This window comes from Trachypithecus francoisi, unplaced genomic scaffold (assembly GCF_009764315.1).
Source record: "Trachypithecus francoisi isolate TF-2019V2 unplaced genomic scaffold, Tfra_2.0 Lachesis_group13, whole genome shotgun sequence".
NCBI classification, from domain to species: Eukaryota; Metazoa; Chordata; class Mammalia; order Primates; family Cercopithecidae; genus Trachypithecus; species Trachypithecus francoisi.
This window is the reverse complement of record NW_022681458.1, coordinates 106,692,192-106,719,189: the sequence shown is the minus strand read 5'-3', so window position 1 is coordinate 106,719,189 and position 26,998 is coordinate 106,692,192. Positions and strand designations below refer to the sequence as shown.

The window sequence follows — 26,998 nt, the reverse complement described above, 5'->3', positions numbered from 1 at the left end:
TTCTTACAAAATGGTCTCTTATAGCAACTTGGATGGAACTGGAGGCCATTACTCCAAAGTTACTCAAGAATCAAAAACCAAGTGAGAGCTGCATGTTCTCACTTGGAAGTGGGAGCTACGCTATGGGTACTCAAAGGTATACAGAGTGGTGTAATGGACATTGGAGACTCAGAAATGGGGAGGATGGAAGGGGATGAGGGATGAAAAACTACTTATTTGGGTACAGTGTACACTATTTGGGTGATGGGTGTAGTAAAATCCTAGACTTCACCACTATACAATTATCCGTGTAATCAAAAATCACTTGTATCCCTAAAGCTATTGAAATAAAATAATTCAAAATAAATAAGTAAATTTGTAAAACCACTAGGTTGTAGTTCTTGTCACTATTGTTATTGTATTAATTATATTTATTCACCCACCACCTTCATAACGTGAAAAACTACAGCACAATTAGCAAGAGGCCAGGCATGGTGGCTCATGCCTATAATCCCAGAACTTTGGGAGGCCGAGGTGGGAGGATCACTTGAGATCAGGAGCTTGAGATCAGCCTGGCCAACAGGGTGAAACCCCGTCTCTACTAAAAATACAAAAATTAGCTGGGCATGGTGGCGGGTGCCTGTAATCCCAGCTACTTAGGAGGCTAAGGCAGGAGAATCACTGAACCTGGGAGGTGGGCATTGCAATAAGCTGAGATTATGCCACTGCACTGTAGCCTGGGCAACAGAGTGAGACTGTCTCTAAATAAATAAAGTAGCAGAAAATATAGACATATTGTCTTCTGAGAGTAGTCTCTCATTTTTTGCTAGAACCAGTGGATTTTGTCACACTTTGCCTCAGAGACAGTGTGACAGGCATGGAACCAGACTGTAATCTCCATGTGGACAAGCATATGAAAGTTTTGTTCATCGGTACATATCTAGGGAACAGCACAGTACCTAGCTCATAATAGGAGTTCATTTAATATATTCAAAAAGAAGCATAACAAAATGTATTTATTTGTTAAATATATTTGCTTTTAAATTACCCATGTTGCCTCATCACATTCCCTTACCCATGTCTTAAATCATTGGCCAAGCATGACATGCTTTTCTTTCCTTTTCTTTCCTTTTTTTTTTTTTAGCCGGGGTAGTGGATAAGGTTTTGCTCTGTCACTCAGCCTGGCATTAGGTGACATGCTCACTGCTCACTACAACCTCAACCTCCTGGGTTTAAGCAATCCTCTTGCCTCAACTTCGACTAGCTGGGACCACAGGCATGCTCCAACATGCCCAGCTAATTTTTGTATTTTTTTGTGGAGACGAGATTTTGCCATGTTACCCAGACTGGTCTCAAACTCCTAGGCTCAAGAGATCCACCTACCTCGGCCTCCCAAAATGCTGAGATTACAGGCGTGAGCCACCACACCCAACCCATGGCATGCTTTTCAGTGAACTGGGATAGAATCTGAGGTCTCAACACAGCACTCCAAGAGTGAAGTTGGGACATGAAGTTAAAAAAAAAAATGCGCCGTTTAGTGTTGATATTTGACCTCAGGTCTTTTGTCTGGCACATAGATGCTTCACTTCAACTTGCCTGTCTCCCTACTTAAATGGCATCTCCTAAAAAACAGGGACCCTACCCTGTCTTAGTTATCTCTGTATATACTTGGAACCAATACTGTAGCAGACACATAACTGGTTCACATCTGGTGACTTAACCCATAACATTTTGGGTCTCTCCTAGGTCTTCCCAAAAAAGGAACAGGCATCTCCAGCAGATGTTTGCCAACAAACCCGGGATAGCTTATTCTCTCCCCTCCTCTCTCTTACAACAGCCTCTTGACTGCCTTAGAATGTGTTAGGACACTTAGTAAACTTGACTTTTTCACACAATTTAGTACAAAAGTTCTTGTAGGCAGGCCCTAGTTGGCTTCAAATCCTGATAATGATAAACCTGAGGTGCTCTTCTATCACATAACTGATATTTCTGAAAAATTCCTTGGAAGGTAGATTTTAGAAAGCAGATTATAGTTTAAATGTGTATTGGAGTCATTTAATAGATTATTTACAGTGCATCAAAGTATCAAGTAATATGTCTAGTATCCTTTAATTTATCATTGTTAGAATTCTGATTTTCGTGTCTAGTAAAATTAAGATTATGTGCCATCCTTGGGAATGAACCATACTGGATAACTAGACTTTTCAAGGTTTTCAGATTATTTTCTTTATGTATTTTTAATGGCCACTTCAGATGGAAATATCTCTAAAACATCTTTATGTTTATCTGCCTTATTAAACAGGATACTGGGCAGAATTTAATTTTTCCAGTGATTCAAGTTCATTGTTATGTGGAACAGCTAATATTTGCTGAAATTAAATTACATCAGTTAGTTATTACTTGATAACAAGTACTCTAAAACTCAGTGGCCTACAACAGTAAAATATTATTGTGTATATGTCTACATGCCAGCCAGTGGTTCTGCTGATACTGGCTAGACCTAGCTGATCTAGGCCGAACTTGCTCTGGCATCTCCAGTCAGTTAGAGAGTCTTCTAGCAGCTGACTAATCTAAGATGGTTATAAGTGGTGTGACTCCTCTCTGCTCCAAGTGGTCCCCCATCTTCCAGCAGGCTAGCTCAGGCCTGTTCAGGTGGCAGTGGCAAGGTTCTAACACAGTGAGCAGAAGTACACAAGTCTCTTGAATCCTCTCTTAGAACTGACAGTCACTTCCACCACTTCCTTTGGCCAAGGTAAGTAAAGAGATTGTCAGTCCAGTTTCAGGGGATGGAGAAGTAGACTCCACTTCTTGATGGAATTGTTGCAGTCATATTGCAAAGGGAGTAGATACAGGGAGGATTGACTATTTGGAGTTTTTTTCTTAGATATTATTTTTATTTATTTACTTTTTGAGTCAGAGTCTCACTCTGTCCCCAGAGCTGGAGCACGGTGGCACAATCTTGGCTCACTGCAACCTCTGCCTCCTGGGTTCAAGCGATTCTCCTGCCTCAGCCTCCCAAGTAGCTGGGACTACAGGTGCACACCACCACACCCAGCTAATTATTTTTAACACATTGTTTTGTATTATTATACATTCAGTTCTAGGGTACATGTGCATAACGTGCAGACTCCTTGCATAGGTGTACGTGTGCCATGCAGGGCTGCTGCACCCATCAACCGGTCATTGACATTAGGTATTTCTCCCAATGCTATCCCTCCCCCCATCCTACCCATGACAGGCCCCAGTTTATGATGTTCCCTGCCCTGTGTCCAAGTGTTCTCATTGTTCATTTCCCACCTATGAGTGAGAACATGCAGTGTTTGGTTTTCTGTACTTGTGGTAGTTTGATGGTTTCCAACTTCATCCATATCCCTACAAAGGGCGTGAACTCATCCTTTTTTATAACTACATAGTATTCCACGGTGTATATGTACCACATTTTCTTAATCCAGTCTATCATTAATGGTACTGGGAAAACTGACTAGTTACATGTAGAAAGCTGAAACTGGATCCCTTCCTTATACCTTATGCTAATTTTTGTATTTTTAGTAGAGACGGGATTTCACCATGTTGCCCAGGATGGTCTCGATCTCTTGACCTCGTGATATGCCCACCTCAGCCTCCCAAATTGCTGGGATTAAAAGTGTGAGCCACCGCACCCGGCCAAATTTTCTTTTTATTTATTTTTAAATTTTTACTTTAGGTTTTGGGATACATGTGCTGAACACACAGGTTTTTTACGTAGGTATACATGGGCCATAGTGATTTGCTGCACCTATTAACTCGTCATCTAGGTTTTAAGCCCCGCATGCATTAGGTGTTTGTCTTAATGCTCTCGCTTCCCTTGCCCCCCACCCTGCTGACAGGCCCCTGTGTGTGATGTTCCCCTGCCTGTGTGTCCATGTGTTCTCATTGTTCAACTCCCACTTATGAGTGAGAACATGCAGTGGTTAGTTTTCTGTTCCTGTGTTAGTTTGCTGAGGATAATGGTTTCCAGCTTCAACCATGTCCCTGCAAAGGACATGAACTCTTTTTTATGGCTGTATAGTATTTCATGGTGTAGATGTGCCGCATTTTCTTTATCCAGTCTATAATTGATGGGCGTTTGGGTTGGTTCCAAGTCTTTGCTATTGTAAGTAGTGCTGCAATAAACATCATATGCATGTGTCTTTATAGGAGAATGATTTCTAATCCTTTGGGTACATATTCAGTAATGGGATTACTGGGTCAAATGGTATTTCTGGTTCTAGATCCTTGAGGAATCGCCACACTGTCTTCCATAATGCTTCTTTCTTAAAAGAGCTCTACAACATGCTACAATGTTGTGTAGGAAGAATGAGCTCCAGAACTCTCAGGCCCTGATGCTAGTTGGTCTCAGAAGTCTGTGAACTTTGAGCTCTATCATTTCCCTTTTTTGAAAGTTTGTGTGTCTCTTATCCTTAAGCTATCTTTGTTATCTTTGCTGTTGATGTACCTACTTCTAACAGCCATTTAACCGTATCCATCTCTTTTCTCATTTTACTTGACTAGAAACCAGTTGACCTACATCTGTTAGGGATGTATGTATGTAAAGTAATTCTCAGTAATTTCTGTGGCATGGGGAGCTCTTTTTGCCATGCATTTTTGTTGCCTAGAATCTTAATTTTTTTGCTAGTAGAAGATATTGTAGAAAGGCATGTTTCTAGATGGCCAGGGTGAGATTCTAGCTAAGATATATGTCATAATTTTTTTTATTCCTCATAAATGAAAACATCTTACACATTACACTCCAAGTTTCAAGGGAGTGGAAAAGGATAGTGCTTCTGTTTTTTTTAAAACCATTCTATCCTCAGGTCCTACCAGCTTGTCTAGGGCTCATCATAGGTGGTAGAATGAAGGAATAAATGCACTGATGATTTGTACCAGCTCTAAACCCAGCTAGGCTGGTGAAAATCCCCAGTGCTTTCTGTGTTCTTAGAAAGTATCCCAGGCAATACTTCCTTGCCTCTGAGGGGTATTAGAAGGATTAACTAATGTCAGGAGAGGGCTTTGATATGCCTCAATGAAGAGCATCCCATAACTATAATGTTTTATTGTTATAACACTATAAAATGCTTTTTGGGACATATAGCTTACATATTTTCCATAAAATTAATCCATAAATCATGTACAAAATGTATCAAATCCAAAAGCAATAGCTTTGACCTTAGAATTGCTGCAGCAGTAGTTTGATGATATACTACCTACCACATCAGCAGTACTCTAAAGTGCACAAAATGTGCTTTCATATATTCAAAATGTGCAAACACTTAAAACAAATGACTAGGTGCTTGAAAAAAATTAAGTGATTCAGAGTTTTTCATATGTAATGCTGGTATTTTAAATACATTATCATGAATGCTGCAATTCTTAGTTATTTTCACTAATGCACACCAAATACTCACTATTTATATGAAAACATTCCATAGAACTGCCTTACAATTTCTTTCTTTGAAAGGTAATCTTCATTTCCTTATGCTTCCTGCTTAATAGCCATATACAAATGTCCACAGAGCTTTTAGTGAAATGTCAACATGTAAAATCTTTCTGTTACATCTTTGTTTTATGTCACCAACATGGCAAATAGAATACTTGCAAATTTTTTAATGGAAATATTCATTTCTCCTTCTCAGTTACACTATCAAATTTATGAGTAACTATATGAGAATGAAGGAAATATATTGTCATTACTAATGTTGTCAAAGACTGGTTTTTCATTTCAGTATACTTGAAGGAACTATTATGGCTTATAGATATAATTTCCAGAAATATAAAAAGACATACCTGTTTCAAGTAGACTCTTGCTTAAATAAGGCTGTTTTCCAATACCTCTATTACTGTACAGTGCCTGTAAAAGAACATTATTCTGCAAATTTAAATCAAAATGGTGTGCACATTCTTTTCCTAGAGGGACTTAGCCAAATAGGGGAATATTACTGAAAGGGTATCTGTGGCAGATGCAAGGTAACGGTTAAATATCTGCATAGTGTAATACCAGACAGCAGGTTTGGAAGTACAATTCCTCATTTCTACTGGATTTCTTGTCTGTCCTCACAGTGGCTGGGCTGAACCTTTCTCTGTCCACTTATATCTCATTTTATTGAGAATGTCAAGACCATTTGGTATAAATTACTTTCACTACTTTCTTCTGACACCTTGCTCACATCACCCCCTTTCTCTCTTCCTTCTCTGAGAAGAAGGTATAGTTATAAAACTCTGCTGTTCGTGAAACATTGTTTTCTGATTCAGTAATTTTCTGACTCAGTGTTCCTAAAGCTTTTGTATGTTGGTTAGCATAGCTACTCTAAAATATTTTGCATTAACATTATTTTTGACTAAGTCTTTTTTTCCCTAAGGGATTCCAAGCAATCCGAGGGCAGAGATGTTATCTTAAATACCTATTTCTGGCATTTCTGATATAATTCTGACATCTACATTTTGTACACAGCAGTTACATAACCCTGAATTGAATTAAGTTTACATATATGAGTACTGCAAGTAGTACTGTTCCAACTCTGAATATTTTTTGTTTACGCATTAAGATGATCTAAATATAAACGGACAGTAGATTCTTAACTTAGACTCATGAAGAGCTGTATGAAAATGAAGGTCATGTTTTTGAACTGATTATATATATGTATGTATACATATATATACACACACACAGATATAGAGAAAGCATGTTGTGAATACTGTACTTTTGTTCAAAAAGGACAGGGCTTTATGAATCTAGTTTATTTTTCCATGTAAATACAGTCCGCTGTTATCATTTTTCACACTTCTGTGTCTAAAAAGAGGTCTTATTTTTATTTCCCAACAGGTCTTGATCTGACAGGTGGGGGAATTGCAGGAGTGGAAATCACAGTTCTGCTTTTTTGCCTCTTTTTCTTTGTCTTTTAAGAAGATAAATATGGATTTATTTGGCTAAAGTACTTTCTGCATGAACAAACTGCATCTTAAGATTGTTTTTTTCTCACATTTTCAACTGCGTGATAAAGTGACATAAACAGTGTAGTTTATATTAGGTGGATGCCCTATAGAGAGAATGGAAAAAGGATATTAAGAAGACGTTAAAAATAACTTTTATGGACATTAAGGAGGATGTTTTAAGTCACGGATGATGGATTAATGGAATCCATGTTAGTCATGTCACCTATGAGAAGGATAATCCCAAATATTTTATGTGTGAAGATTTTCATCTAATGTTTAGCAAAAATTAAAAAAAAAAATCCTGTTGATCGCTTCCTTTGGAGAATCAGATAATTGTTAGTACTATTTACCTTGTAAAATGTTAACATAAGATAGAGCTCTAGTCCATAATATTTCCTTATTATGCATTTTGGGCCCAAATTGGGCCTATAGTGGTATTTATCACTTGGGAATTTAAGGGGTCGTATGTCCCTGAAAATATCCTTTTACAAGAATGTTTCATGTTTTTTGACGTTCTAGGAGTGGAAAGAGATTGAAATATTTGACATTTTCTTGAAGAGATTTTTTAAAGCATCTTATTAAAACTTCTTCATTCAGAATCACCACCGAGATGGGGTTGAAAGCTACATGGTCACATTTAAACCTATCTGATGAAGAAGAGCCATTTCTCTGTGATGGGCAGCAGATCTTCACTGACCTTTCATGGAAAATCCACACTGCTGATGAGCCTGGCACCATTTTGGAAAAGCTGCCACTGCCCTTGGCCACTCCCAGTCATCAATGCTGGGACCTTTTCCAAAGTTCCTTAGTCTTAGACTAGACGGAACAGCTGGGTTATGTTTAACTTGTATTAATTGGGGGAAGTTGGATCATTTTTAAGTTATGTTTCTGTCGGGAAGATAAGACATCATTTTTTAAGGATGTGGATAGGCAAGGCAGATTAACTGGGGAGGAAAGAATCCTACTACTTCTAGAGAAGGCCCTGCAGAAAAGGGTCAAGGAGGCAGGGTTGCACTCTACAACTACAATCTGTACCATTCACCTTGGCTCTGCATAGCAGGCTATAGTGGAGAGCTGGCTGTCAACACCATTATGAAGTTGGCACATTCCAGTTTGCTTTTCTGTAGGATATAAAGTAAGTTATATGCTGAGAGTCACCCAGCTAGAAAGTGGAGCAGCCACCGTTCAAATGCAGGCTGATTCCAAAGTCTAGAGATTATTTCTAGAAAAGGGAATGAGGGAGGTAAAGTGGAATTTTATGAATTAGCACTGAAATTTATGGAGAGAGATAGTTCTGAAAATTTCTTTATTGGAAGATGAATAAAAACAGAGGATGGGTAAAGCACACAATTATGTAAACCTTACTCTGTGCAGCCAGAAGTTGAACTTGGCCTGCTGAATATACATCAGTGACACTTCTTTCATTCTTCTTTAAAATACACATTTTAAAGATGTGGGGAATAGGGATGGGTTTCAAGCTCTTGGCTCATTGTTCTGGATCTTCCCATTATTACTGCTGAGATCCTGGATAGGCATTGTGGCTTCTCTGTAGAATGAAAAGTTACCCATTTCCAGGGATTTTTGATAGAATTAAATGATATATTAATACTCTATATCAGTGGTTCTCAGCTATGGTGATTTTGCTCCCCAACAGAAATTTGGCAATGTCTGGAGACATTTCTGATTGCCATAAGTAGAGAGGGGATTGGTGATACTGCCATTTTAAGGGTTGAGGCCAAGGTTGTTGCTAAACATCCTGCAATGTATAGGACAACACTTTACAATAATTATCTGGCCCCAAATGTTTAAAGTGCCAAACTGAGGAACTTTTGTACAGCAAAAACCTGGTAACAGACAGTTCCTCCCACATGGACTTGTTATTCATTCAGGTCTCTCCATGTGTTAGGAGCTTCCATACTTGTCTCTGTCTTTAGATGCCTACAAGATGAGATCATTGAGGATGAAAGCACACAGTGTCCTGCTGAAGGTCACACAGTGCTGAATGGCAAAATCAAGATTTGGACTAAAGCCTATACAGCTCCAAAGCACTTTCTACAAACTTGCTTCCCCATGTTTAAACTGTTTACTGCCATTGACTCTTTGCTTTGGATATTTGGAAGAACAAATGAATGTAAGCTTTTAAGGCTGATTTATCAGACACTCTGAGCAGAGCCTGCCTACTCTGTTGTGTTTCTGTCCACATACTGCCCCCAGCTAGTCAGAGGGTGTTGGTTTTCTGGTTGTAGCTGATTGCTGCTATGGAACCTTTGCTTCTTCCCCACTGCCTGCTCAGGCCAGGCTTTCAGATCAATGACAAACGTTCACTTCTGTAATAATCATCCCCATAGTACAGCAAAAGGTTTGGCAACACTGTGAGCAACGCCCTGCATGGTTTATTGAAATTGCCTCAAGAAAGAAGCAGGGTCACAGAGGAATAATAGAGTGTTTGATTCTCAAAGGAACTCTTTGATGAGAGCTATAAGGGCTGGACAATGCTTACAAATGTGTTCCAGTAGAAAGGTAGATAGGAGGTGTGGGATGGCCACGTCTCCTAGACTAAATATGAAAGCTCATTTTGATTCTTCTCTTCCTCTAGGTGGAAGCTAGCCCAAGAGGTAGCTATATTTATTTTCCTTCTCCTTCTCCTTCTTTTTCTTCTTCTTCTTCTTCTTTTATTTTTATTTTTATTTTTTTTGAGATGGAGTCTCACTCTGCTGCCCAGGCTGGACTGCAATGGTGCAATCTTGGCTCACTGCAGCCTCTGTCTCCCAGTTTCAAGTGATTCTCTTGCCTCAGCCTCCCAAGTAGCTGGGATTACAGGCTCACACCACCACGCCTGGCTAATTTTCGGTAGAGATGGAGTTTCCCCACGTTGGCCAAACTGGTCTCGAACTCTTGATCTCATGGTCTGCCTGCCTCGGACTTCCAAAATGCTGGGCTTATAGGCATGAGCCACTGTGCCAGGCCGAGGTAGCTACATTTCTTTCTGAGACCTGTAGATCTCACACTTAGTGTACCCCATGGCTTATGTGGTCGGCTAGAAAAAAGTAAAGGGGAACTTATGAGCCTACATCTGTCTTGAACAGAAAAAAAAGAAAAGCTCAAGTAAATCTTCATGTAGATTATGAAGTGTAGACTTCAATTACCCCAAAGTGGTATAAGCTTTGATAATGTGTTTCATGAGGACAGGAATTATGAGGTACTCAGACTAATTCTGTGAAATCACAAGGGGAATAAAGAGTTCTAATGGCATGTTACAGTAAGTTGGTGCCAAGGGAATAGAATGTTATGGTCAACATTAAATTTCCATATCTAGTCCATGATTTAAGTATTGATTTATGGAGAACAAGGATATAACAGGGTACAACTCACTCTAAAATGAATGTATATTCATATTTTGTGGATGATTCAGAAATATTATGTGTTTAATCAATTTTTATGTCATCACTGTATGGAGAAAAAACTAAAATTCTTTGACTGTTGGATATCAGTACTTTCTTGTTTGTATTCAGGGGGATAGTAACACATTTGTTTGTATAGAAAGAAAAGAAGCAGGAGTCTCCTTGAGGTTGTTGATGATGGGATGAGCATAAGGGGTGCAGATAAGCAGTAATTTTGGTCATTGAAGTAATACATATTCGATGTGGCTATTAAAGTATACTAAAAAAATGTACTAAGAATAATAGAATCAATTGGCAACATACATATATTAATATGAATATATATGCACACACAGAAATGTATACATGCATTTATATTATATCTAACATAGTTTATAATAGAATGTCATATTGTCATATCACACATATATTTATATATCAAATACATAATGGATATATAATAAAAACATCATACATAAGAAACAGAATTGGCTTAAATATATGTAACATATTATGTAATATAATATATATTTAATATAATAATATGTTATGATTATATATTAATATATCAGCCAATTCTGTTTCTTATGTCTTGTTATATTAACATAATACTGGATTCATGTAATGTTCTTGGCGTAGCACAAGAGTCAATAATGCTGTGTTCTAAAATTGGAAGCAACGATTATATTGCTATAATTCGCTAATGTGTGGCCAATAAAGTACATCATGTCATATCCTGAAGTAAAACCCCAGCACAGCACAAGGTATGTTTGAAAGGAAATGTGAACTTAGAGAGCATGTCCTATAGGTAGGGCCTCTTCATGGTCTGCAAATTAGGCACATGTTCAATGATTGTTCTGAATTAGTTTGTGCCTTTACAACATTAAGCCTTGTCACTCTTCTGTGGGATCTGATCTCACGTCTCAGGGCTTTGACAATTGCTCTGCTGACACCCCTGAAAAATGCTGATCTCTGCCCTGCATTTTACCTCCACGCTTACTCCTTGTGAACATGTGGCAGATCTCAGACTTTTACTGATGTGTTCGTTGTTTTGTGGTTTTGTGTGTTCACATCCTGTAAAGGATGTAAATGCTAGGCTTTGGATGGGAAACTGGATTTTAACCTGAACTTATGAGATGTGAATCCTAAAATTGAATTATAAAAATGTTTCCATGTTATGTATAATCACTGAGGTTACAAAAAAAAAATATCAACTACCTCATCTAACCCAACAATAAGAAAGTATCATGCATGCAAAATATTTCTCTCTCTCTCTTTTTTTTTTACCTCCAGGAAACAGTTACATGGGGAAAGAAGTTTGTGACCCTTTGCACACTGGGGATAAATTCTTGAGGATTCACATTACATATTAAAAGCCTGGAGGAGTCCTTTAAAAATGAAAACTTTTAATTTTGTTTAACCCTGCATCGTTCCCAAATTTATTTAATAACAGTGATCCTCCTTTCTTACTAAACTCAGAGGGTACAGTGGTTCCACTTAAAGCATTTTGGAAAATCCTAAGTAATAATACGTTATCTTCAGTTGGAATCAGATGAGATGATTAATCCAGGAAAGACAGGGGACAGCATAATACTCCCTTGTCCCCAGGAACTTTTAAAACTCAGCATTTTCTTTTCAATAGCCTGAGCTAACATTGATTCTAACAAGTGATTAATGGGTCCTTATAATTATTATTTTCATTATGTGATTGTAAAGTCCCTCCATAATTCAAACGACATTTCTTCAATTCACTTTCTTTGTAAGCTGAATTCTCACAAAGCACTCTGGGAAATTCCAATAATGCAGGGGCTAAAAAGAGTTGACACAGGCTGCAGGCCATTGCTGTGTGCTCGCCCAGCTCGGAAAGGGTAATGAGGATAGGTTTTCTCAGTGCACTATTGAGCGAAGGTTTGCATGTCCCATGGGGCTATCAGTCTCTGGACTGGTTGGGGATGCATTTATTATTGCAGTACATCTCTGATTTTCTTTAATTATTATATGTGGTGGTGACTATTATAGTGGATGTCCCTCTCAGCCAAATAAATTCGATGTGCAGGGAATATAATTTTCTTTAACTTACTTTGGTTATTTACTTTGAGCCCTTCCTACCACCAGGGTCCCTAGTTATTTCCTCTGAGACGTTCACCATTCTTCTGCTGTCAGTCAGTTGAAACTGGTCACTGCTTAGAGGGCTCTTCTTCCTGATAGGCTGGCTGGAGACTCTCTCTAGAACTTCTGCACCATGCTTGGTTCTTATCAGTTTTGTTCTGAGGAAGAGAAGAGCAGAGAGGAAGCTTTTATTTTAATCATATGTACTTTTTGAAGCAGGAGGTGTATGGCAGGGGAAGAGATTCCTTACCTCAGAAATACCCAATGTAACCTACCTAGGAAGGTTCCTACCTAGGAAACTGGCACACAAATCCCAGAGGCTTGTTGGACTGTGTTGACGTTTTGCTCTATTACATCTCTTCTCTGAGAACATGAGCATGGGCCACTGATGACCTGTTTAAAAGGGGAAAGGGGGAAAAGAGAAATATTAGGTGGAAGGAAACAATTGTATAGGTTGATATTTCAAAAATGTTTTCCACCATCTTCTAATACATCTTTCTGTTTCTATAAACAAAACCTACTTCTTACACACATTTCTCCCATCCTTTAACCCCACACTGAAGGTGAGTACTAGGTTTCTGACCCAGACTGTACTCTTCAGAACAATAACCTCAATCCAAGCTCCTCTAGGGTGTGAGAATGAAGACATTATCTGGAGAATCTTCCAGGTTTTAGTTGGGAACCTGCATCCTGACAGCTTTCTCGCTGCTTCTGAGGTTTCTCTCAGCTTCTCCTGCTTCCTCTTCAGGCAGAGGAGTGGTCCACATTAACAACCTTGAAGCACACTTGTTCCCAGCTCACTCCTTCTTAGGTATTTTCCTGGATATCTGAGAATGTAGTCATATCAACAATCTCCAAAAAGATTACATTCTCCCCCTTTTCATTTATTCTGTCAAATTTTCTGAAAATATCCAGGGAATTTAAGGCATTCAGGAATTCTTTTTAAAATTAGTCTGCTTTGTAAGGCTGCTTTGAGGACTGCATGACATGTTTGCTGTAAAGTGTGCAGGATAATACGGGGTGTACTGATGCTGCTGCTACTATGATGAACCTGTGACCACCATGATAATTTCATCTCCCAGCACTTTTTAGGTTTTCTTGTACAAAAGTCCACCTTTGTTCCTGGGGGATATGTTCTAGGACCTCCAGTAGACTCTTGAAACTGTGACTAGTACAGAGCCCTGTACATATTATGTTTTTCCTATATACATACCTATGATAAAGTTTAATTTCTAAATTAGGCACAATAAGATTAATAACCATAATACAGCAGATCAATTATACTCATACTATTATAATAAAATCTATGTGAAAGTGGTCTCTCTTTTTCTCTCCCTCAGAATATCTCATACTGTACTCATCGTTCTCTTGTGATATGGATCCTAAAATTAACACGGATAAAATGACTGTGTGACGATATGAAGGGAGGTGAATGACATAGGCATTGTGACATAGTGTTAGGCTACCACTGACTTTCTGAATTCCTGAATCCATGTCACTATCCTGTACTTGCAGCAAGTGGCTTGATGTCACTTGTTTCAAGGGATCCCTTGCTGAAGTCTTCCTTATGGGCTTAATGCTTTCTGGTGCAACTCATTGCCATCAATTGCAACATGTTTCTCTTCCTGTCTTCCACCTAAAAATTTAACACCTTTTCCAACTCAGTACTTATCATGCACTGTGACTGTAACTTTTGCAGTTTGAGGTGCAACAGCAAAACCAGCATGAATTTCTTTTTCCTTCTTCATAATTTCACAGGTAGAAGATTCATTCTAATGGTAGATCTTAATAGACTTTTTTTTTCTCTCTTTAAGTCTAGAACTTTCACCTTTTCGCTTAAAGCTAACACTTTATGATTCCTCTTTGGTGTATCTGAATTGCCAGCATCACTACTCTTGCACTTTGAGGCTATTATGAGTAAAATAAAGATTACTTGTACACAAGCACTGCCATACTTCAACGTTCAATCTTAGAACCCAGATGGCTACTAAGTGACTAGTGAGGAGGCAGCATCTGCAATGTGGATACACCTGACAAAGGAAGGATTCACATCCCCAAACAGAAACAGAAGCAGGACAAAGTGAGACCTCATCATATTATTCAAACTTATGAATTATCTCTGGAATTTTCCATTTCGTCTTTGGGAACTGCAGTTGACCATAGATAACTAAAACCACAAAGAGTGAAGCTGCAGATAAGTAGGAACTACTGTAGTAAGCCGGTATAATAGAATCTGAAATGCAATTCTCATTTATTTACATTCTTCAAGAAAAATGATAATAGTATTTTACTTGTTGAGTGAGATTCCTGCATCATTCTCATTAGGGCTATACTTAAGATCAAAGGTATTTCTGTAGTCTTGGGCGCTTTAGTACATGACCATGCTAGCCTTGAGAAGACTGGGCACCCCATCACTGAATTCCATGGGCTTTATGGAGACTGGAAAGAAGGGGTATATAGAGTTGCAATAAAGAATAACAGGCATTGCAAAAGGACTGGTGAAAAAACAGTATTTAAACATTCTATTGGGCATCATTATTAGGTGCCCAATAGAATATAGGTTTCTACCTATAATCATAAACTAAGGAAACACAGAGAAAAGACTTTTTCTCTTCAACTCGTTTTTTTTTTTTTTTCATTTTGGAAAAATCATCAACCCATTGTGTTGTGTGTTGTGAGTTTCCAGTGTTGACATTACACCTAACTACACTTGACATGATTCTGCTTCCTATGATGCTATTAGTTCTAGCTTCAGTAATGTGCAATATTAATTAGACCCTAACTGTATGCCTAGTACTGGGCTAGTACAGGTTATAGAGTAGTTAATAGGATGAAAATGTTTCTACCTTCATGGAGTTTAGAGTCAAGTGAGAGAGACAAGTATTAAACAGTGAATTCTACAATTAGATTTGTAATTTCAAGAGTGAATGCTTTGCAGGAGAATAGAGTACTATCAGAGCAGAGGGAAGAGTTCTCTACAGGTATGCCTTGAGATCTAAAGGGTGAGTGGGAATGAACGTTACTGGGCTGTAGCAGGCAGTGTGTGTAACTTGGTTTAACAGACCCAGTCAGGTATGGTGGCTCACGATTGTAATCCCAGCACTTTGGGAAGGCAAGGCAGGCAGATCATCTGAGGTTGCGAGTTCGAGACCAGCCTGGCCAACATGGCGAAACCCCATCTCTAATAAAAATACAAAAATTAGCTGGGCATGGTGGGGGAGCACTTGTGATTTCAGCTACATGGGAGGCTGAGGCAGGAGAATCATTTGAACCTGGGAGGCAGAGGTTTCAGTTAGCCAAGATCATGCCACTGCACTGCAGCCTGGGTGACAAGAGTAAAACTCCATCTCAAAAAATAAAATAAAAAAAGACAGTCTATATGGCTGCCCAGGTATTGGAAGGAGCTTGGCTTATTGGGGGAACAAAATGGTGGCCAATGTGATGAGAGAGAAGTGAGTGGAGGTGGCTGGGCCAGGAAATCAGGAAACTAAGGAGTATGATGGCCCTGATCAAGCAGGCACTTTTATGTTATGTTAATAATATTGTTTTTCTTTATTTTGAAAGGAACAGGAAGCTGTTAATGAGCTTTTCACATGAAAATGACATACAGAATGACATGCTGCACCCAAAGGAGTACAAATTGGAATTATTAAAAGATATAGAACTACAATAGGGAAAAGGAATTGATAGCAGGGGTGGAGTAGGGTGGAGCAGTGGATTCTTGAAAGCGGAATAGGGGGACACTCCTTTTATCCATGCAAGAGAAAGCAATGGTCTGCACCGGGGTTGCAGGTGGTGGTGGAATGGGATGAAGAAACTGGGGCAGATTGAAATAATGTTTAGGAGACAGAGCTGGTGGGTGATTGAATCTGGTCTTTATAAATCTTCCTGAAAGTCTTCAGGCATACCCATTTGACTCTACTGGGTACATAGGTATTTTCGTTGATTCTCTATAGAAAACAATATTGTGATGATGCCATGCTGTAACCGAGCACAGGCTCAGGTGTTCACTGTTTGAAAAGCCAGTAACGAAGATGAAGCACAGTGAAGGGAAAGTGACTTGACTTCTAAAGCTAGCTGTGGAGAAGTGACTGGCTTATGTCTCCAGAAATTGCTTCTAATTTAAACTAGGAAGAGGAGCTTAAAAAGAGAACTTGGAATGGGAGCCATGTGGGAGGGGTGCTGAATACAAGGTCCATGTGTCTTGTTCCAGTGGCCATCTCAAGCCGTGGTCCACCAGGAGCATGGCTGGCATCATCTCAACCATGCCAGCTTGTTGCTTTGAGGTAATCTCTGGAATTTTGCAGCTAAGTCTCCAGGCTTGGTCTGTCTCAAGATTAGTCCCTGGAACTTCTAAGTAAACACATAATTGGATAACAAGCATACAGCTAGATAAATGTGCATGGGGCAAAGGAGCACATGGTGGGAAAGGAAAGGGAGTGGAGTTTCGGAGTGTCTCAAGACTGTATTTTAAAACTAAGGAAGAAGGTCTCTACAGTTATTTATTTTTTTATTATACTTTAAGTTCTGGGATACATGTGCAGAATGTGCATGTTTATTACCTAGGCATACACGTGCCATGGTGGTTTGCTACACTCATGAACCTGTCATCTACATTAGGTATTTCTCCTAATGCTATCCCTCCCCTTGCACCCAACCCCGCAACAGGCCCTGGTGTGTGATGTTCCCCTCCCTGTGTCCATGTGTTCTCATTGTTCAGTTCGCACTTATGAGTGAGAACAGTTTGTTTCAAGGTTATATGTTCACTGGGAAGAAAGGAGAAAAGAAAAGTTTTATAATGCATTTTGAAGGTAAACCACTCAGTTGCAATGTTACTGCTATTCTCAGACTTTTTCAAAAAATATGCTAGCTTGAAAATTACTTTACAGACAAGAGTAGAGCCTCACATAGTCTTAAAATTGCTGTTTCAAAACAAAAAATTATTCTTTTGAAAAAGAAGTGAGATGCACTAAATGTTCTGTCCACCAAAATGCAGCCAGTACTTTGCTCTCACTTGTATATCGTATGAATATCTGCTACTAGAAAGAGATATGGGTTCAGGTACAGATTTACTCCATGTATCTCTTACAGTGGTTGGTTCTTGAAGTTAGGGAAAATATTGTCTTGGGTATGCTCTTGTGCAATTTTTATCTCAGGCAATATTAATTCTTGAGTTGCTTAATGGTAAATGAAATATTTGTATGCTCTCTGCCCTTTTGTTTTATGTATTTTTAAACTTGTGTGCATAGTCCTAGCGTTACTACCTTGCCTTGACCTCTAGTAGACAACATAAAAGAAAGCCTCCTTTATCAAGCTCAACATGTATTGATCATTCACTGGGTAAACAGAACTTTATTCTCATTTTTTTCATCAGGGACGCAGCTTAAAGTTTTCAGCCTCCTGAGCACATCTTCTAGTTTGCTTTCTGTGTAGTATAAAGCAAACAGATATCTGGTCCTCTTGAGTGAAGTCAATGCCTGGGCTGTCTGTAAGCTCAAGGAGAAAGTCCTTCAGGAGAAAGTTGTGTGGGATTCAGCTGGTCTCTGTTTCTGACTTACTCTTTATTGCCATTTCCACTTAACTGATGCAAAACAGCCAAGTAAATGATTTTCTTCCACCTCTCCAGGGAATCCAAAGGGCTTAGTTGAAGCATTTATTGTAAGTAAAGTCAAAGTTGAGTGAAGCCATATTTATGGGATGAAAACACCTCATAAATATCTTTTGACAGGTAGCAGAGCCCCAAGAGTTTCCAGGCCATCGCTCAAACCAGGCCATTGAGCTGGACAGAGACGGAGGCAGGGGCTTTTGGCAGGAGACGGGTGGTAGGGCCTTCGGCCCCTCATAACGGCTGCACTCAAAACAGACCCCCTTCTAAATACGTTTTACCCAATGGCTTTGCAAGCCCCATTTGCTCAAGGGATATCATTGCTAAAAATAATTAAATTGCAATTGTTGTGAAAAAGGTTTAGAATAAGATAGAACTGGAGGGGGCACCTGAGCTGTTTACCTTGTGCGGGTTCTTTGATCTCATGCATTGGTGTCCTCAATTGCAAAGCAGAACAATGTCAATAAGGTACACATGTAGTATTGGGAAGATGATAGTACGTGTTCAAAAAAAAAAAACAAAAACAATAAACATTGCCTATTACTATTATTGTAATTGTTATTCTAGGGACACATCATTTCTGATTGGTGTCTGAGGGTTCGTTCCTGTGCTAAACCCTTGAATCTTGCTGGATGTACTTGAGCAGTAGTTTGGCTGGTGTTCTCAAGCAAACAAAGGCAGGAAGGATCTCATTTCACTTAACAAATAGTGGAGGGACCCTGGGAGCAGCTGTCTGCTCCAGGTGACAGTCTAGGAGGCCGAAAAATCTCAGCATTAACAAGCAATTTGTTGTTTGTGTTATATAGGTTTATAATGTAATTTCCACTTTTTATTCTGGTTTTTGGCCTCTCTTCCCTCACCCACACTTTAGATTGCAACATTTATGGAGCCCTTATTCTTCCCTTGCAGTCTTAGAACTATTCTAATAGAAACCAGCGTGATACAGTGTTACAAATCACTGGATGGGGTGTGTGTAAATAAAATTGCCAGCCCCATTTTTCTCCAAATGATTGTGTGACCTTGGGCAAGTCACTGAATTTGTCTAGGCTTTACTTTTTCCTGCAAAAACTCTGGGCTGTACGATTCCCTTGCCACTCCTACATTCTAGGAGGTTAGCAGGAGGTAGGTTTTAGTGATCCTAAAAGACCTACTTGTGTCAGATTGCTGTGAAATATATGAGGTTTGAGAGTCTTTTTTAGGCTTTAGAATTTTTAGAAAGTAGCATTCAAACCAGAGATATTGATAAACAAATTTTAAAAGGTGGTTTTCTGTCTCCGTGATGTTTGCATTAGCTGATGAGTGGTTCAAATACATGTCTAATCTGCTTTGCTGTCGAGCTACTTCTAATGGATGTTCTAGACACTGGCGACTAATAATTTGTAATCAAAAGTAAGTAACAGAGGCATTTTGCTTTTCGGTCAGAGGCATCTGTCCACAAAGATGAAATGTGCTATTAGTGCCAAACAAAAACACAATCATACAGAAAGAGCTGGGAACATTAGCAACAAAGCTTATGCTTACTTGAGGTATAAATATTCCATCCAAATGCTCTGAGGTAGTCTGCTATGGAATCATGAACTGCCTTTGCAAGTAAATCTTTGTGTGAAAATGAAGTTGTATATGTTAGCTTTCAACTTTTGCTGTTGAATTTTTCTAATGAGATTTATGGGAATACTTTAGCACACATATTCAGGCCATGAATGTACCATGAATTTTTTTTTTTTTTTATGATTTTGGTGTAACTGAATTTTTTGTTGTTGTTGCAAAAAGTGCAATGGAATTTTTTAAATGAAATACAACAGAGCTTAAGTTTCCTCTCATTTAAATTCTCGTATGTTTGTGTGTGTGTGTGTGTGTGTATATATATATTTAGTATTATCTGATGCGTGACTCAGTAATGGATATATCTGATGAGCAGGTTTTCGTTGCTAGTCTAGAAAGTATTGAGTAGCTTTGTGCATCCTCTGCTAGTGGAAGTTATTGATGATCATGATTGATTTAGAAATATAGACTTGGAAACTCTCATCCCTTCCTGTTTCCATCAGTGAGCCTGCCTCCAGGGCTGACTCTCAACTTCAGGCTTGCTGCTATAGATCTAGTGAGATCTGGGAAACAAAAGCATTGAGATTGTTAATACTGTATATAAAGTAAGTGTAAATAGGCCTAAAGGAAGGACCAAACATCCGCTTCAGGAGTAAATTGGCATTACACTTAGTGTACAGCATTAACAGATATCTAATGCCTTATTTATTTTTGTATTCCCAGAATCTAATACACTACTTGTCAAGTAGTAGAGAATGAATAATTGCTGTTATAATGAATGAATGTTCAGTTGCCACTTTTTCCCGTTGCTTGAGTTCTTAGAAGTATTTTAGAAAGTGAACTTTCTTAGATAAATGTCCGCTATATAAGATAGGTATTATTTTAATTATTCCGTAGTTGATGCGGTAGCTTTTTGAGAAGTAAAAGTCACTACATTCACCTATTGGAAGTGAACCATCTTATAGGTAAGTCAATGTTGTTTTAAATCCGATTTTGTAATTCTGAGGTTTATGAGTGCTTTGGTTTAGTAATTATTCACAAATAGTTTGCTTAAGTTGCTAAAACTCTGCATCATTATTCATATCATCTCCCCACACCTCTTGCCCTAGTTAAAAATAAAGCAACATCAGGATAATAAAAGCTTTAACAGGGAAAAATGAAAAATAAAGCAAACATCTCTTCCTATTGCATGCATAGTGTTAAATTAGGGTTGCCATTTCAAATAGTGGCCAGTACTGTGCAAGAGCCATGGAGAGTGTTTATTTTCTCTGTCCTCTAGAACCTCCTTTTTCATTTGTTTCAGGCATTTTATTGAACACCACACCTAAAATTCAGGCATCTAACATGCTTTCTTAAATGTGATGATTTAGGTTGAGTGAAGCATGCTTCTAAACTAATCCAGTTAAGGGTAACTTAATTAAGATGATAAAATTTGCCGACGCTTTTCTGATTCTAGAGGAGTATTACATTACAGCATTCACATATTTGCATTTCCTGCAAAAACACAGGCAGAAAAAAAAAGAGAAATCACAGAGCCTTAAATTTGAAAGTGACCCGAGAGTTCATCAATGCTACCCTTCCAAGTCCAAAGAATTCATTCTAGGCCAAAATGTTACTGTGTTAATGTGTGATGTGTCTTAAAATACTTAGATTATTCAACAGCAACTATATTCCTCTCACAAAAAGGGTGGTAAGTTGCAGATACATGACTCTTTACATAATGTTTGTCCAGGTAAACAGATACAGAACTACTGTCCCATTACATCATTGAAATAGTTTCTGATAAAGCAGTCAGCATGAGTTTTATTAATAGTTTAGAGCTACATTACATCAGTAGTCAAACTTTTAATATTCAAATTGTTCTAAATTTTGTTTTATTTTTATTACTTGGTGTCTGTTTTTGTTCACTAGGCATATAAAATTCTTGATATTTAAAAACATGGTATGTTATGTATTTCTTTAGATTATTTGTGAATACTGTTAATATGTAATACATAAATATTTTGTAATAAAAGCAGGGTTATTTTGTATGTGATAAATTTAAAGGTAATATTATTCTTCATGCAACTGCTTACATTTCTAATTACTTCTTCTATTTGTGAACTTGGACAAGAGATGTAAGATTTCTCAAACTGCCAGTCACATTTTACTTCAATATGCATGTTTTTTTGAAATGGCAAAACCACTCAGGGCTGTGTGATTTTCACTTATGTATGTATTGAAAGTTCATAGCCAAATACAACGGAATAAATCATGGAGCACATTTCCTCTCCATGCCTGAGAAATGCAAATGGCTATAGGTCCATTGCTGAAAGGTCTCGTCTTCATCTCATATGTCTTGTTCGTAATTTGATTTTCATTTATTCCATGTGTACACAATTCAGTTTGCATTTGCTTGTTATTTAGATGTTTTTTTGGCTGTCCTCAAAATTTGCTTTAATATAAGGAGGAACTATTCTAGTTTGACTCTGCCTTTCTAAATGTCCTGGCCAAGGCTTATTAACATGCATGTGTCTCACCTTACAAGAGCCACTATCCTAAATTTCCAGGCCAAGGAGTGGGGAGTAATTGTTTACATACTGCCTTTATTACCTGTTCTACTCATACTCAAAGGAATATTAACATATATAACACAATATTGAATTAACTCATATCCAAAATTAATATAACTTAATATTCCTTTAGTTAATTTTTAGAGTTAATATTGGATATGAGTTAATATTGGATTAACTCATATCCAAATAAGAGATCCTGGCTAAGCTAAGAAACATCTTCAATGATAGCAATTTTAATTACTTAATAGTTATACTTTGTTCTCCAATGATGTAGAAAACATTTTGCTGTTTGATAAAATTCTGCATTTGATCTTAGCCAAAAGGCTAAGCAATTATTTGGTAAAATTCTGTAAAGAAAGAGGAGATGAAATCTAAGGGAAGAATAATAATTTCTAAAGTTTAAAATAGTAATGATTGCAAATAACCAAAAAAGTGTTAGCTTATTTTGAAATTGGAGAATTTATAATAAAAAAAAATAAGAGAATGTCATAGTCAAATGCTTTGAAAGTAAAGACGAGTCATTTGGCAAGATATTCTAAATGAATTAAGTGTAATATTAACTTTTGAAGATTGATCAGAAATAGCTCAACTTTTCTGATCTTACTTTCATTAATCCATGAAAAAAAAATCCTGAGTGGAAAATTGTGTGTGCTTAATACCTAAACAAATAGAGATAAACTGACAGCCATTATTTAAAAATCCACAGTGCTCTACAAAAAAAAAAAAAAAAAAAAAAAAAATTCCTTTAACTTTATCCAATAACTGTTTTATATCATTCAAGACTAACTTTAGATTTTAAAGTTTGCCGTGTTCGTATGTATTTTGAAATATTCCCTTATTGAGTAACTGTGGGAATTTGGGGGCAATAATAAAAATTTTCATGAATAGTCTGACATGATAGACAATGAATAGAATACTTAAACTGAAACTTCTCTAGAACATTAGGACAGAGAAAGCCTCCCAGTCACTTTCAAGTAACAAGAAACATCTCAATTTGCAAAGTAAAAAATTGTGAGTAATCTAAGAACACATCACCAGAATTGCCGGTGGCTGATTAAGTCAGCCTGTGCTAAGATCACCGTTTTCAATGCACGTTCTCTATACGGTGAGCAGTCTGTGTTGGGACAACTGGCTGGAGGAAGGTAGTGGGCAAACTCAGAGGCATTTTGGTAATGAAAGCTGACCTGCTCCAGTGAAACCTGTCCTGTTTCAGCAAGAGAAGTCTCTAGTATGTTTTCTATGTTAATCTGTCTCATAAAGTGGCGGAAGGCATTGACACTGTAACCTAACACACTACCGTCAAGAATGCCAGGTGTATATAGCTAGAACAGGGATGTGAGGGAGAACTGAGATGACCAGGTGCGTTAGAACCAGACCTTTTTGTCCTACTAAAGTGACAGATCCTCATATTAGTGTGTGGCCCCAAATGCAGATAACCTGCTTCTCTGGGGATGTATATGTTTCTTCCTAAATGCATGTGACTACGTACATGTCTACTATTTGTACAAATGTAGTGGATGCTAATGAAAATATTTTTCATGGAGTAATTAAACATCATTTGGGGCAGCTGGTCAGATTCAGGGAAAGAGAGAGAGCTTGTGTAAATTCATATGCCTCTTAGGGTCTGAAATGTCTTATGATCATCACAGTCCTGATACAGGGACGAACTTACCTAGTTAAGCTGATAAAACTTTTTTAAAAAAAATTTTAAGTTATGGGACACATGTGCTGAACATGCAGGTTTGTTACATAGGTATACATGTGCCATGGTGGTTTGCTGCATCTATCAATCTGTCATCTAGGTTTTAAGCCCTGCATGCATTAGGTATTTGTCTTAATGCTCTCCCCACCCGTGCCCCCCACACCCCAACAGGCCCTGGTGTGTGATATTCCCCTCCCTGTGTCCCTGTGTTCTCGTTGTTCAACTCCCACTTATGAGTGAGAACATGTGGTGGTTGATTTTCTATTCCTGTGTTTGTTTGCTGAAGGATGATGGTTTCCAGCTTCATCCATGTCCCTGCGAAGGACATGAACTCATTCTTTTTTATGGCTGCATAGTATTCCATGGTGTGTATGTGCCACATTTTCTTTATCCAGTCTATAATTGATGGGCATTTGGGTGGGTTCTAAGTCTTTGCTATTATAAATAGTGCTGCAATAAACATATGTGTGCATGTGTCTTTATAGTAGAATGATTTATAATCCTTTGGGTATATACCCAGTAATGGGATTGCTGGGTTGAATGGTATTTCTGTTCTAGATCCTTGAGGAATCACCACACTGTCTTTCACAATGTTTTGAACTAATTTACACTCCCACCAGTGGGTTCAGATTACATATTTAAACAAATGAAAGGGAGGAAACTATATTTTCGTTGTTGTTGACACAAAATGTGATTACTTACTGTCCTTGTGAAAAGAGATATGATCAACTTTCTGGATAAGGCCTGCTGGTATGTCTGTAGATCACATGCAAAAAATATGATAAACATGAATGGGCAGCTCCCTCATATGTCCATTTCTTGGACTCTTTCCTACACAAATGAATTAGTTAATTACAAGATCTGGCATGTTACAAGCTAATGTTGGAAACTTTACCTGGAGTCAGTACCTATCAGAAATCAAAATGGATACACTTCAAGGATTCTAGGGGCAGAATTTCCACAGACAATTCAGTGCTTCTGCTTCTCTTACTACCTCATCTTTCCCCTGCACCCTATTGTTATTTTCATGCAATTCACTCTGTAAGTACTAACCAAAACTGAGGGCAATTATTTTGAAAATGAAAATCAGATACTTTGGCAACTTATGATGTTAAACATATCTCTTTTCTGAGCTTCTTAGAGTATGAGCTGAAGGACTGGAAATAAATTCTACTTTATTAAAATCCTGGCTTTAGGGCTTTTCTTTTAGCTGAAACACCACCTCAGTGGAAAGTATTAATATTGAGTTAGATGTATAGGCTTTGGAACATAGTAGTTATAATGGTACAAATCATTTGTTAAATTTGTATTGTCTGCTTGACACGTTATATCATTTATCTTCAGAACAATTCTACAAGTCAATGCTTTTATTATCTTCTACCTTATATAGGTGAGGAACTTTCTAAGGCTTAGAAAGTTGAAATAATTCATCCAAGTTTACGTTACTGATGGAATGCTTATTTCAACAAGAGTGTCCACATTCTTCACCACTAAATTATATTGTCTCTGTTCCACCAAAATTCATAATTTTATACTGGTTATGTTGGAAAGTGTGTTAATTGACTTCTACTTCTCTGTGAATTGCTGAATGTAATCTCTGAGTAATTAACATCCTTGGTTTTCTGCCTTAGGTCCCTGGGGAAGGTGTACAGGAGACTGTGGTCCCGGAGGAGTCCAGAGTCGGGCAGTGTGGTGTTTTCATGTTGAAGGGTGGACAAGTCACCTGTCTAACTGTGGTGAGAGCAACAGGCCTCCAAAGGAAAGAAGTTGTTTCCGAGTCTGTGACTGGCACAGTGACCTCTTTCAGTGGGAGGTTTCTGACTGGCACCACTGTGTGCTCGTTCCTTACGCTCACGGCGAAGTCAAGCCTCGGACTGCAGAGTGTGTGACGGCTCAGCATGGACTGCAGCACCGGACGGTGCGCTGCATTCAGAAGTTGAACCGAACTATGGTTGCAAATGAAATATGCGAACACTTTGCCCCTCAGCCTCCTACAGAACAAGCTTGCCTCATTCCTTGTCCCCGGGATTGTGTGGTATCTGAGTTCCTACCATGGTCCAACTGTAGCGAGGGATGTGGGAAGAAATTGCAGCATAGAACTCGCGCGGTCATAGCTCCTCCTCTCTTTGGCGGTTTGCAGTGTCCAAATTTGACTGAGTCAAGAGCCTGTGAAGCTCCCACTTCCTGTCCTCTTGGGGAAGAGGAATATACATTTAGCCTTAAGGTTGGACCATGGAGTAAATGCAGACTGCCTCATCTTAAAGAAATTAATCCAAGTGGAAGAACTGTTCTGGATTTTAACTCTGATTCAAATGAGCGAGTCACCTTTAAACATCAAAGTTACAAAGCACATCGTCATTCGAAGTCTTGGGCAATAGAGATAGGTTATCAAACCCGGCAGGTTTGGTGTACAAGAAGTGATGGACAAAATGCTATGTTAAGGTAGGAGACCTTTGATGCTTGTATTTGATTCACCTAAAATATTTTATTTTATACAATTTTATAAAGCTTCTTAGGGAAAATGGCAATCAGGTTTATAATTTGGATTTTTAGAAGTTTCGTGTAAGAAATTTTTAATTTCACTGGGAAGTTTTCAAAATTGTATAGTTTAGACCAAGCTGTATTCTAGCATTCTTGTGTGATTAGTAGTGCAATTATATATATATGGTAAGTCACATATTTCCACATTTTATCAAGACAGTAACCGGTATAAAAATAGATCTGCCATTATTACAGTAATAGAAGACTAAGGGGCTTCTCATAATGATAAAAAATCAAGTTCAGTTTCAAATTTGGGATATGAATTATGTAAATATTTTTGTTTTTCAAAACATTTGTGCTGTAAAATTTTATTTTTGTTTTTGTTTGCTTTTGTTTTCACTATTATCAACATTCTTTGACATCTGTGTTGTACATTTTTTAAAAAGTTGTTCCAAGAGTGCTTTCTTTGGCATTATTTTGATAAAGATGTTAACTTGCGCAAGCAGCAATTAGAATGACCTACTGTGGAAGACATAAACTATTAAAAGCAATAGCTTAGGTTGCAAATTTATGCTTGTTTTATTTTAAATTGTAGTCTAAAACATCATGACATAAACTCACAGAAATATATTGTAAGTAATATTTGCTTAATTTTCCCCCAGAGAGTCTTAAATGAAGCACTGGTGTATTACTAAGT

The 26,998-nt window shown here is 38.0% G+C and overlaps 1 protein-coding gene across 1 annotated transcript in view; it reads left to right on the top strand.

The window, feature by feature from the left end:
- Nucleotides 1-26,998, top strand: part of THSD7B (thrombospondin type 1 domain containing 7B) — a 927,497-nt gene that overhangs the window by 278,539 nt on the left and 621,960 nt on the right. The window contains 1 exon segment of the mRNA XM_033231647.1: nt 25,452-26,262. Within this exon segment, the coding sequence (XP_033087538.1) occupies nt 25,452-26,262 (811 nt within the window).